Here is a 12967-nt window from a genome sequence, read left to right as displayed (position 1 = left end):
TGGCCACACAGGGCAGAGCACCATCTGTGTCTTCAGCCACTGGCAGCTCATGGTCTTCGTCCAAATCAGTAACTGGATGAGCGTCCCTTCCTAAGCCTTCATCAGCGTCCAGCTGCGCAGATGGGACAGGTGCTACATCCCAGTTGGGTGGCAGAGGCTTCTGTATGGGTGGCTCTGGCTGCTCAGCAACAGGCTCAAGGCAGTCAGCCTTGCCAGCAAGCGGGCAAGACTGCACTTGCTCCCCACATGCATGCACAGAGAACAGACTCCCATCTTTTCTCTCCTGCAGCCTCTAGCTCTGGCCCTGAGCTGTTCCCTGCAGTGGACTTTGGGGCCTCTGGTTGAGCTGCAAATGTATCTTGTTCTTGGGTATGTAGCAGAATTGGGTCAGCCTGGCTTTCAGACAGCTGGGGTTCAGGAGTTGGCACTGACATCCTGTCTTCTCTTGCATGTACTGGCACATCAATCGCTGGCTCTAAAGCTATTGGTGCCACTGGACTTAGTGCCTCTGTCACTGGGGGAGCAGCCACTATTTCTTTACCTGAGAGATGACCTACGTCATATTGAAGGTCAAGATCCAGACTTGGTGCTGGTGACAGTGGAAGGTAGTGGACCATTGACTTCATCTCTTCAGTCAAAGATGGTAAAGGCGAGTCAGAACATCTGTCAGTCTGGGGTTCTCGCTGGAGCTCCACTGCAGCTCCTGGACCTGAAGGGGCCTCTGAGGTTGCAGCTAGTTCCAGCTCTGACTGACATGGTAGTCCTGCTTCTACGCGGGGTGTTGGATCCAGTGGTTCAGGTGACTCTTGTACACTGGTTTTCTCATCAAGCCTTGCAGTTGGTGGAACAGCTGCAAGCAAAGATCTCCTACAGCACTGCCCTCCCCTCAGTCATTCCTAAATAAATGAGACTCCTGCCTGCCTAGGAAGCTCGTGTTCCTGGACTCCACTCCAGGAAGCCTAGCAAGGACAGGTTTCATGCCAAGCCATCCAGGCTCCTGGACTGTCCTGATGAGGGCCCCACGGTAGGCTGGGAGCTGCCTTCAGGTGGAGAAAGCTTGGAATCTCCCACTTCTTCTGTCCTTTGCCAGCCCATGCTACTCACCCTCCAGCTCTGGCTGCTTGGAATGCATGTGCTCCAGCTGGCTGAGCAGAAGATGGGCCTGCTGCTCCTCCACAGAGCCAGGCATATTGCAGTTTAAATATGTTACCAGATGTGGTAGGCAGGACATGTCCGGTGCTTCAGTGAAGTCCTCTGGGTACTCCCTCATCCATGAGCCCAAAATGAAAGAGAAAGCTCCTAATGTAGTGGGAGAAATAGCAAAGTTAGAGGTTGGGCCTCGCCTCTTCTCAGACTCCTCAAGCACAGGTGTTGGAGCTGGGCTCCTGGGCCTACTCCTGTCTATACCCCATGGCAGACCTGGTAACCTGGCTGTGTCTACACAAGGGATGCTACTCCACCTACATCACAGTGAAACCCACCGCACCCACACCACCTCCTGGTGTCCCTGGTCATGCTTCCCAACCTGTCATCCCTGGGGTGCTTTGTCCTTATGTTTATTATCCCCCAAACCCAGAATGTCCTCATTCAGACAGCCTAGAGCCATCTGCGAGAATGGTCTTTGCCTGGCTCTCAACCAAAAGAGCACATCCTGGCCCTTGTGCACACAGAGGTCACTGCAACAGTAGTGTAGGCCTTCTCTGTTCTGTTTGGTCCTGAGGTTTCCCAGGGCAGGGACGTGGGACTGGGTGGACATTGTGCCAGAGGCTTCTTCCACCCCCCCACCCCCCGCCCTCAGGCACAGAACAAGCCAAACTAGCTCCCTGCATGGACACATTTCTACCTGGACTTGAGGCCTCCTTCAGGAGTGGCTGCCATTTCCCTTTGCCCAGGCCTCTCCAAGGCCAGCTCTCCACTGCACCCACTCTGAAGACACATGCCCTCCCTCCTCCCCCAGGCACTCACCGCTGCAGGTGCTCCTGCGCGTCTTCCTTTTCCTTCTCATGATCATGGAAATGGCTGTATCTAGGGGACACCATGAGAATGTCAAACATACTGTGTCTGCACATGATGTCTACAATCCCAGTGGTTTTCCTGAGCACAGGATGGAACTCAGGATGACAAGGATTTCCCTGTTCTTTTTACTGAGTGGTTCCAAGTGTCTTGAAATGGGTCCCCACACAAGCTTATGAGCCCACTAGCTTCCTCACACCTCTGAATGGGCAACTGGGGTGTCAGTGTTTCCCTTGGGCTTCCTAGTGAGGTTCAGGTAGGTCAGTCCCCTCAGATGGAATATATAGTACCACTATGAATTAGGAAAACACTTTGCTTGAGGTCTCAGCCATGTTCAGCCTCAATGTAGAGAAGAGGTGTCGGGAGCCAAAAGTTGAGTCTCTCAACATAATAGGCTTGACTATCTCACTGGAACATCTTGAGGCTGAGTTTACAGAATCCTACCCTCATCCTGCCCTAAGTAAACATCCTGCAACTGCTAATGACCACCCTTTCCTCCTGCCCTAAGTAAACATCCTGCACTGCTAAGGCCAATGAAAAAGCTTCCTTAATGGCTAATGAAAAAGCTTCTTTATTCCAAGCATATAAATACCCCTGTGTGAAAAATAAAAAGTTGCAGCTTGATCAGAACCCTTGTCTTGCTGTCATTCTTCGTGTCTCTTGTCCCTTCATTCCTTCTAGCTTAGGTTCACTGCCCTCGTTGACGTCCTGCGGGTCGGGACAACTGGTGCCCAACATGGGGCCTGAGCCTCTGACTAAGGAAGGAACGCCGTCCTCTGGGAAAACTTGGCCAAGTACAGTCAGAGATCGCCTCGACAGACCCCACCGAGAAACAGATCCAGGAGGAGAGTGAGGACGACGCAAGGTGAGTGACCCACCATGGGACAAGCAATGTCGTCACATGATCTATTTCTGTCAGACCTCAAGGAGGCCTTCAAGACACGGGGAACGCGGGTTAAGAAAAGGGATTTACAATTATTTTTCTCATTCATAGAGGACTTGTGTCCTTGGTTCCCCTTTGAAGGAATCATGGATGCAAAAAGATGACAAAGAGTAGGAGATTGTTTAAAAGATTATTATGAAACCTTTGGTCCAGAAAAGGTTCCTGCTACCGTCTTTCCTATTGGAATTTGATTAATGAAATTTTATACCAGTGCCAAGTTGAAACAGTTTTGTGCTATTTTTCAGATTTGTCATACTACTGGGATTCCCTATAACCCCCAAGGTCAGGGCATTGTAGAACGAGCCCACCAACACCCTAAAAACCTGGCTTACTCGCCTCAAAGCCTCTGCCTTTTCATTTTCCACTCCTAGGGATCGCCTTAGTCACACATTGTTCGCCCTTAATTTTCTAACTCTGGACAATGAAGGCCACTCGGCAGCTGACAGGCATTGGCATCCATCTTCCAGTTCTGCTCGCCCGTCTGTCATGTGTCGAGACCCCCTTACAGGCAAATGCAAGGGCCCAGATCCTGTTCTTATCTGGGGGCGAGGTTCAGCCTGTATTTTAGATCAAGAACAAGCGGCCCCAAGGTGGCTGCCAGAACGCTTGATAAAACAGGTGAATGGCTTACCACAACCCAGGGGAAACCTTCCCCCTGAGGATGATTCCTTTTCTCTTACAGATGCAGCTAGAACTTCAGATGGGGACCTTCCTGTTTGAATTTATTAAGCAACAGATTGATCTCTTGGCTTCTAAGCCCATACAGGTTCATCACCATCACCTTGATATGGCAGACCAAGGCATTAAGATCTAGGATTCACCCCAGGCTTTTAATTAGTGTTTTGCCATGAGCTTGTTCCAGTGGGAACCCCCCCTTCATTTTTCTTATTTAGAAAACCCTTCTCCTTATTCATAACTCCTGACCATTCAACGGGCAAGACCTATTGCCATAAGGGATAGGTTTGCCCCTCCTCCTATAGGCCCCTCCGCTTGGGGGAGGATGCACCTATGGGAGGAAGAAAAAATGCTCTAATCAACGGTGCAGGTAAGACTGCAGGGGGATGGATCCGCGAGATCCCAAAACCCAAGACCCCTGAGTGGCAAGCTCTGGTGCATGATGGTTGGCATGCATACCCACAAGCCGTCTCCTCAAAAAACATGCCAAGGCCTGTAAAATTCCCCACCCCAAGTGAGGACGCTCGCTCGGGAGCGGAGAAAAACCCTGGGCCCTTAGAGGAACAGAACCTCTGTCACCCCCTTAAAAAGAGCAGCCAACAATTGATGGTCAGTTTTCTAAATAAGAAAGGGGGAGATGTCGGGAGCCAAAAGGTGAGTCTCTCAACATAATAGGCTTGACTGTCTCACTGGAACATCTTGAGGCTGAGTTTACAGAATCCGACCCTCATCCTGCCCTAAGTAAACATCCTGCAACTGCTAACGACCACCCTTTCCTCCTGCCCTAAGTAAACATCCTGCACTGCTACGGCCAATGAAAAAGCTTCCTTAATGGCCAATGAAAAAGCTTCCTTATTCCAAGCATATAAATACCCCTGTGTGAAAAATAAAAAGTTGCAGCTTGATCAGAACCCTTGTCTTGCTGTCATTTTTCGTGTTTCGTGTCTCTTGTCCCTTCATTCCTTCTAGCTTAGGTTCACTGCCCTTGTTGACATCCTGCGGGTTGGGACAAAGCGGGTCTTCATGAGTGAGGGGCCGTCTCCCAGCTCCACCCACAGCCCTGTGCTCTCCGGGATTTAAGGTCATGATGTGGTCAGGCCTGTTCAGGGCCCATCCCACCGCTCCAGCCTCAGGCAGTGAGGATGTTGGTCCTAGCATGCCAGTAGCCAGGATCCAAGCAGATCCTCACTCGTGCAGCACATGCCAAGGCCTAGCCAGTGGGCTAGATCCAAGGATCAGAGGTAGCGCTTACCTATTGAACAGCAGGTTCAATACGTGATGGGCAGTTGTGAAAGTGCGGTATGTCCCCAGAAATACTGGGATAAACAAGGCATCTCCGAAGAGCAGGGCAGGCACTAAGTGGTCTACTAGCTTCTCCACTTTGCCTCCCTGCAGGTATCCTGCTTTGCAGGGATCAGGAAGGGTGGGGGCTAACACCCACTGAAAGGACTCTGTCCTTCCAAGGCTTGGGAACCCTAGAGCTGGTGTCCATCATTTTCACTGCACTCTTGTAGACATTCAGCCCCTGCACATTGTGTCTAGACAGAATAAACTGCCAACCAGTTGTCCTTGTCTAGGCCTCTTATTCCTGCAGTGGGAGCTTCTGGGAGGAGGATACCAAGTTCAAGGCTAGTCTGACCCAGGCAAGAGATTCTGTCTCAAATCCATGCAAGCCAACAATGAACAAAAGAAACAAAAAGGAAATGCAAGATCTGAGCTTCACATGGGGTGAGAATTTCACAAGTATAGACACAGATGAGGTTTTCTCTATTTGGAAGCCTAGCCATGAGAGACTCCCATGTTCAACACATCTATTGAGAGTGGTACACACATGACCTCACATATATACATGGACACCACATGGACACACATTCATCCACACAGACACAGTAGCACACATCAATGTGCATCCATATGGGTCCTCACATGCACGCATTGGAGCGAGATGGTGAATTCAGCTCTGCCTGCCAAAATGTTTGTGTGCTAATGAGAGGATGGGTGAAAGGTGGGACGCTGAAAAGAATGGGCTGTTTGTTCAATGTCCAACAGGATTCGAGGCCAATCTCTGGTCTCATTCGGTGGGCTGATGGAGTGAGGGGTGAGGGTATGGAGAGCCAGTGATTTCTGCACCATGTTCATTGAGGAGGAGATGGAAAGGGCACACAAGGATCAGGCTACTGGAAAGAAATCAGAGCACCTGAGCTACTAGGGCTGAAATTATTCTGGGGCCATGGAACATGGGGAGAGTAGTTAGGGACTGGAGCTTGAACTTGGAGTTTGTTGGTGTGGAGAAATATGGAGATGGGAAGCCTTCACTTTTCAATGAACAGGGAAGTAGACAGGAAGCGCCCCCACCAAGGGGAATCCTGGCAGTGAAGGGAAACCCTTGGGGTCCTTCTACCTATAGAGTCCTAGGTGCGCCTTTCCCAGTCTGCTACCTCTCCTTGGTGCTATTGTCTACCTAGCTCAAGATGTCACAGTCAGTGCCCAAGGCTCTGAGGATGGTAATTTATACTCATTGGTATTGTTCACGCATGTAGGCCAAGAAGACTGGCTTCAGCCCAACTTGGAGTCATGTGCAGGCTTTTTCACAGGAAGTGGAGGCTAGAGTTTCCTGCTCTAAAGCCACCCAGCAGAAGCACCTGAGGAAACCCTCCAACACGGTGTCTGCCACCACCACCAGGACCATGCTACTGATCCTGCTGACCATGGCGCCGATCCTGCCCTCTATCCTGATGACTCAATGCCTGGCTCTTCCTGCCTGCTCTGAGGAAGTGACCACTGTGTAAGGGCTGCAGGTAGAATCCCGGCCCATGACAAATGATGTGATGCACTTGTTCTTATTATTTTGTACTACTATAGACTCAATCTTTTTAAATTTCCCAAAGCTAGTATACCAATGACAATACTCCACCTCCCAGGCCGGTGAGGAAGAACTAAGGGAACCAGGAGTATGGCACAATCAATTCAGCTCCACCATGGGAAGTACTTGCCTTGCCCCACCTCCAGGGCCCCATTCCCGAATCTCACTCCCACAGCTGGCAGCGGCATACTCATCCTCTTTCTCCCGCAAACTTAATGGTAAGAATGGAGGCAAGCAGCTGAGAACATCCAACTGTGATGCAGTGCTGGCGGTGCCCACCGCTTCCTCTCCTACTTCTCCAAACAGCAGCAGCTCTCGACCCCCTCTGCCAGCACCAGGCAGTGCAGGACATGCTTCCTTTCTGCAGCCAGTCCCTTCTCAGAGACCTGCCCCGAGAACTTCTGCACAAACAGATCTTACTCTTTCCAGAAACTGTTCTTGGTGACACCTCCATTTGGTATATTATCTAGGGATCCAGATTTGAAATGGAAGCTTAAATACCTCAAGCCAGGTTAGCAGATTGCAAAAAGACAAGAGAAGCCTCATTTTAGACAGCATATGGTGGGGAGCAGGCAGACCTGGCCTTACTGTGCACCCAGATTCCTTGCAGCTGTGAATCAATGTGGTGACTCAGTGACATCCAGGTATCCATCACTCTGCAGGCCATCATGGACTGTGATTACAACTTCACTGCAATCTGCTCTTGAGTTATTTGGCCCCAGGATAGTAGAATCAACTCAATAACTTTTATGGAAACAAGTTTGTCATGCAGGCCTTTTCTTTTGTGATGGTTCTGGGCACTGTCTCTGAGCCTATGTGCTGAAGGCTAGGTTAGTGCTCTACCACTTCAGCCACAGCTCCACATATGGCTCTTTTGGTGTTGATTTGGAGATGAGTCTCCTGGACTTTTGTGCGGGTGCGGGCTTCAAATGGAGTCTGCAGAGCTCAACCACCTGAATAGCGAGAATTTCAGAAGGAAGCAAAGCCACCAGCATCCGGCTAGTCAGGACTTTTTACCTGGCATTTTACTGATCCTTCCAGGGGGTTCACACCGGGAAGACAGGCAATCCAAGTACCACCTGCAATTGGTGAAAATTTCTTCATCGCAGTGTGAACAGTCGGTGAGGAAGAATTCTTAGTGTTCTTCTACTCACATTCTCATGACTCTCTCAACCCAATCATGCCAGAAAATACCAACTCTTGGGTCCAAAGCAGACCCCTTTGTTTCCATTCTGTTTCCCACTGAAACTCACATGAGAGCTCCTGAAAACCTACAATCCAAGTAGGAAAAACGTCAATTCTCCAAATTGTGACCCCTTTCTGTGGGTTGTTTCTCTCCGGATAGTAGGGAAGAGCTGTGATGTGTGCCTGTGCAATAGCGAGAACATTATCCTAGGTAAATTCTGTCCTAAAGGAAGGATCTGGTCCATTCATGATCTGAGTGTGTACGGCAACTGATGCCATCCAGTCCCACAGAGCCAGGCCTGGGCTCACTGAAGGGGCTCCTCTGTGGCATCACTCAGGAATATTTACAGATGCAAATATTCCCCAACCAGGGCACTGACAGGTCATTCTTCTCTTTGCAGGAAGCTGCCCAACCACATCCACACCTGTGTCAGCATGTCAGCACCTGTCTGTAGGCATGGCTGAGGTGGCCATTTTCGCAAGTCCTGAAGAACCAGGCAGAGCACATGCCTGAGATCGTCCTTCCACAGCATCCTAAGGACCTAGATACAGGTGTTTTTGTCACTACTTCTAAACTCGATATTCACATGAGTTGGTCTTGAACAAACTCTGAATGCACACTTTTACAAAATTTAAACACAGCCACTGAATTAGGAGGGACTAGGGTTTGGGAGTAAGTGCAGGCAACACATCTTCCCTATGGCATGTGAGGACTGTGACAAGGTGCAGACAGTACCACTGGTGGTCTGTACTTGTTTCTGTGTGCTTCCAGCATGGCTGGGGAGAATGCACACAGCGTGAGGGCTGAAGAAAGGCAACTGAGGTGAATTGCAGAGCTTCTATCAGTTTGTGATTGAGTAGGAAATGCAGACTTGGTCCTTTGCTTGTGGACCTGGCTGGGGAGGTACTGAAACCTAAGAAGCAGTTCTGTCCTAGTACAATAGGTCACTAGGGGCATGTCTGCCCACCCTCCCTGTACTGGCAGCCTGCTTTGGCTGCATGAGGAAAGCAGCCTCTGCCATTGCTCACTCCTGATGCTATGATGTCTGACTCACCACAAGCCTATCACAACCGAGCCTGGACTGAAGAGGCTGGAAGCCAGCCAAAACACACCTTTCCTCCTTGAAACAGTTTCTCTCAGTCACTTGTTATAGACAAGGAAAGTCCAACCACTTCCTTGTGAAGTCTCTTACCTTCTGAGTCTCAGTTGCCCCTTCAGTGAATCAGTACAAAGACTGAGTCAGAAAATACAGGAAAAGGCCAGGCCATTCCGTGGCAGGGTAATATATGAGGATCCCACTTCTGGGCATTTACCTAAATGATCACAAACAAGGCCATAGTAAAGCTACCAGCACAAATATGTTTATTGCAGCATTAGTCACCAAAGCTGAGATATGGAACCAACCCAGGTGCCCCTCAGTAGATGAGTGGATTAAGAAAATGTGGTATATATATATATATATATATATATATATATATATATATATATATATATATATATATACACACACACACACACATATATGTATGTATAAACACACATATATGTAATCATATATACATATAAAATGGAATTTTATTCCATCAATAAGAATGGCACAACCCCATTTATTAGGAAATGGAAAGACTTGGAAAAATCATATTAAGTGGAGTAAGCCAGACCCAAAGAAATATAAGTCTCATGGTTTCCCTTATTTGAAATAATTACTATACATCTAGGATAATTTTATCAGGTGAGCTGAAAACCTCAAAAGCTATGAACATATGACCATATAAAATGGTGTTAAGTGAAATGAACCCCAAGATATGGGCAAAAGTGATGTTTCTTTGTTGTAATTTTAAAGTACTATGTGATCTTTTGGTTTCCTTTCTATGTTCTTCCCCTGTTGTCACTGCATTTGATTTTGGTACCCTGAATCTTGTATATACATTTCTCTACTTTGGGGAGGGTAAGGGGAATAACAAAACATTGAAGCAAGGACATCAGAGGACCCATTGCAACAATGATCCCCACAAGACAGTATATTGGAAATGAATGTTAAAACTTCAGGGTGGGAGGAGGAGTGAGGGAGGTGGAGGAGGAAAAGGATAGTGGGAGAACAACAAGGGAGGGGGTAACAATGCTCAACAAGAAATGTACTCATTACCTTACTCATGTAACTGTAACCCCTCTGTACAGCATCTGTACAATACAATAAAATCAATTACTTGTTTTTTAAAGGTCAGGCCATGGTGCTCCTGTGACATTGCCTTCTACTGCATTTGTACAGCAGGGATTGGAGGATGACCCCAGCTTTTCTAGGCATTTGATGGGCAACTTTCATGATCACCCTGTGTTCTCATTCACTCAACTACACTGTCTGAAGGTACCTTAAGGAATTCTGTCCTAAGACAACAGTTATCGGTACCTCTAATTGTATGATGATAAGCTCCAGACAGATGCCATGTTTGAGCTGAAGTGTCTCATTCTAACTTGTAGAATGGGATAAGCTGGGAGGGAGGGAGAAAATAACTGGAAACATGCGAATGCTCACTGAAGGGTTAAAGTCCTTGAGGCAGTGACCATTTGTTGCTCGTTTCAGAGCAGAGCAATACGTGGTGCTAAACCACCTGGTTGTATGCCTTTATAAGACCTGCAAATCCTTAACTTGGGGCTCTCCTAGGCTCCGCTGTGTCAGAGTGTAGGATGAGGTCTGAGCTGCAGCCCGCCTAAATACAACCTCAAAACAGCTGTAAAGTTGACTCTCGGTGGTCTTCTTGGTGGGGGTCCTGCAACCTAGGCATAACACTCACTTCCACGGCACCATCAGAAGCCAGGACTGCATTCACAGGCTAGGATAGCTAAGAGTCATTGGATGTAAATAAACTTTAGGTAATATAAACAGTCTGATCTATCTCAGAATGTTTATCATGTCTTCAGATATGAGGCATTGCAGAATGACAAGATGTTTCTCACACCTCCATTTCCTCATCCGTAAAGCTACATGAAGGGAGCTGGGAGCAGGGGTGCAGGCCCCGAGTCCCAGTTACTGGGGAGGCTGAGGCATGAGGATCACTTGAGCCAACTACATCAGGATCCTCCTGGGAAATGCAGAGAGAGGCCAATCTCTAAATTGAGTATGCAAATAAAGAAGTATACAGTAAAGATTCTAGTAATTGACTTCATCAACATGCTTCAATTCTGTAAGCACCTATTCACTTACTGGACAATGGAGCCAACACAAGTGGGACTAATTTCTAGTCTTTGCAAGCTGTCAGCTCTGCTGTGGTGGGACAACTGGCTGTGTCCCTTGGGGTTTTCTCTGTTGTCACCCTTGCATACAATGGACACAGCCCGAAGTCTCCTTTTCGTCAGGTTTCTCAGGAGTTACCATCTGTCCTTGGTCTCTAGGTGCACAGTCATTTGCATATACTGCTCCTCTTCTTGCTCTTCCAAAGTGGCAGACACCAGAGAAAGCTCACCCAACAGGGATACCAGCCAGGTCAGGCGAGAGATGCCACTAAATGCAGGAAAGCCAAACTGCCCTTCTTCCATTGGGCCAGCTGTGGGCAATCACAGGTGCTGTGAGGACTAGGATGAAGAGAATATCTGAGAACAGGCAGGACCCAGGTGCATGGGAGAACACATGGACAGGGGGACCTTGCCTTACCATGCGGCTAACTGTAGCCTCACAACAGCAAGTCCCTTGTAGGTTTGAACTTCAATTTTGCTAGTAAAATTAGACATGCTACTGGCAATAGCACACAATTCAGCTACACACAATGATAACTTGTAGAATGGGATAAGCTGGGAGGGAGAGAGAAAATATAGTCAGTTTACCTGTCTACTTAGGTAGATACACACACACACACACACACACACACACACACACACACACACACACACACACACACACACACAGACATTGCATGGTGATCCCCTGTATTACAGATTGTAACCATTAATTCCCTGCTAGACATGGTAGCCCCCCCCCAAAAAAAAAATAATGCCCACCAAGTTTCAAACATGCCACTGGGGAAATGTGGTCCTAGCTTCAAGCCTTCAAGTCTCCCAATATTCCAGACAAGAGGAATTGCCCAGGTTGAGGCAATGAGTCAGGGACAGTTCAAGTCTTAAACTTTGATCTCTAGGAAGCCAGTACCACAAAGAACCGAGCAGGAGACAATGTCAGAGTTCATGCTGGAATGAGCAAATCTGATTTTGAGCTCAGATTCTAATTTGGGGGCAATGCATTCATCAAATGCTTCCTACATTTCTACAGAATTATGAGGGTAGCTCGTCCATGAGGCAGTGCCCTTGTTCCATCTGTGTCTCCCCCTCCCGGATCTCACTCGGATCCATTCTGCATCCTGGCTCTTCTCCCAGAAGGCAGAGAAGAGGCAGCATCATGAATCTCAGGCTCCCAGCTGTGCCACCTGCTGGACAAGCCTTCTATGTCACTGGCACCCGAGGCTCCACACTCATGCTTTGCCCTCCCGACAGGGGGCCACCCAGTCCATAGGAAGGATCTGCTATTTCACAGGAGCAGCAATGGCCTCCCCTTTCTCCTGCCCCACACCAGTAAGACAACTTGGTCAGTGGAGTGTGACTACTCTGCTAGGAAATATGGGAAGTTTCTCTCGTCCCACCTCTCCCATTTTCCTCTTGCTTTTTATTTACTTGGTTGCATTTTTAGCACGAGACATAGAAGAATACCTCATGCTAGAAAGAACTGGAGCCTTCTTTCTAACTTTAATATGTCTAAAGAGCTCTCCATGAAATCCAAGGTTGTGCACATTTTTGGTAAACACTTCGTTTCTTTTCCTGGTTATTTAAAATGTCTTTTTTCTTCATAACTCAATAGCAATCTATCTAAAAGATTTTCCTGATATCAACAAAATTTTCTAAACATCACTGAAGGGAGAAATCCAAAAGTTTAAAAAAATCCCTATTACATACTACCAGATCAACTATGATAAATTTCAATTTTTTTTTAGTTGGATGGGGGCAAAAACTTTGGAGTTGCACATCTAAAGCAAATACCTCTGTACCTGTAGGTGTGAGATTAGAACTCTAGCAGGAAGCAGGGCTTGCTTACCCGAATATACGCATCTTGGTGATGTTTGGCGAAGTACAGCATGTTCTCAAGAGCCAGCATCCCAGGAGGAGTCTGGGTGAAGTCCATGGCAGGGTTGACATGATTCTGCAATAAAAATCAAGTACTAGGTGAGGTTAATTCTTCAGCAGACTTTGCCAATCACAGCAGGGGGGAGACAGTGGAGGTGCACCTTGCCCACCTCAAGACTGA

At 47.9% G+C, this 12967-nt stretch overlaps 1 protein-coding gene across 1 annotated transcript in view; it reads right to left on the bottom strand.

The window, feature by feature from the left end:
* Nucleotides 1–1210: 1210 nt before the first annotated feature.
* Nucleotides 1211–12967, bottom strand: part of LOC138818254 (uncharacterized) — a 254028-nt gene continuing 242271 nt past the window's right edge. Inside the window, exons 13-15 of the mRNA XM_070009264.1 lie at nucleotides 12758–12862; nucleotides 1966–2025; nucleotides 1211–1299 (exon numbers count right to left, since the gene is read on the bottom strand). Of these exons, the coding sequence (XP_069865365.1) occupies nucleotides 1242–1299; nucleotides 1966–2025; nucleotides 12758–12862 (223 nt within the window). The 3' untranslated portion in view covers nucleotides 1211–1241. The remainder of the gene's footprint in view (nucleotides 1300–1965; nucleotides 2026–12757; nucleotides 12863–12967) is intronic.

The sequence above is a fragment of the Dipodomys merriami genome, unplaced genomic scaffold, assembly GCF_024711535.1.
Source record: "Dipodomys merriami isolate MVZ:Mamm:240054 unplaced genomic scaffold, mDipMer1.0.p SCAF_722, whole genome shotgun sequence".
NCBI lineage: Eukaryota > Metazoa > Chordata > Mammalia > Rodentia > Heteromyidae > Dipodomys > Dipodomys merriami.
The sequence above is the reverse complement of the archived record's forward strand: the minus strand, read 5'-3'. Positions and strand labels throughout refer to the sequence as shown.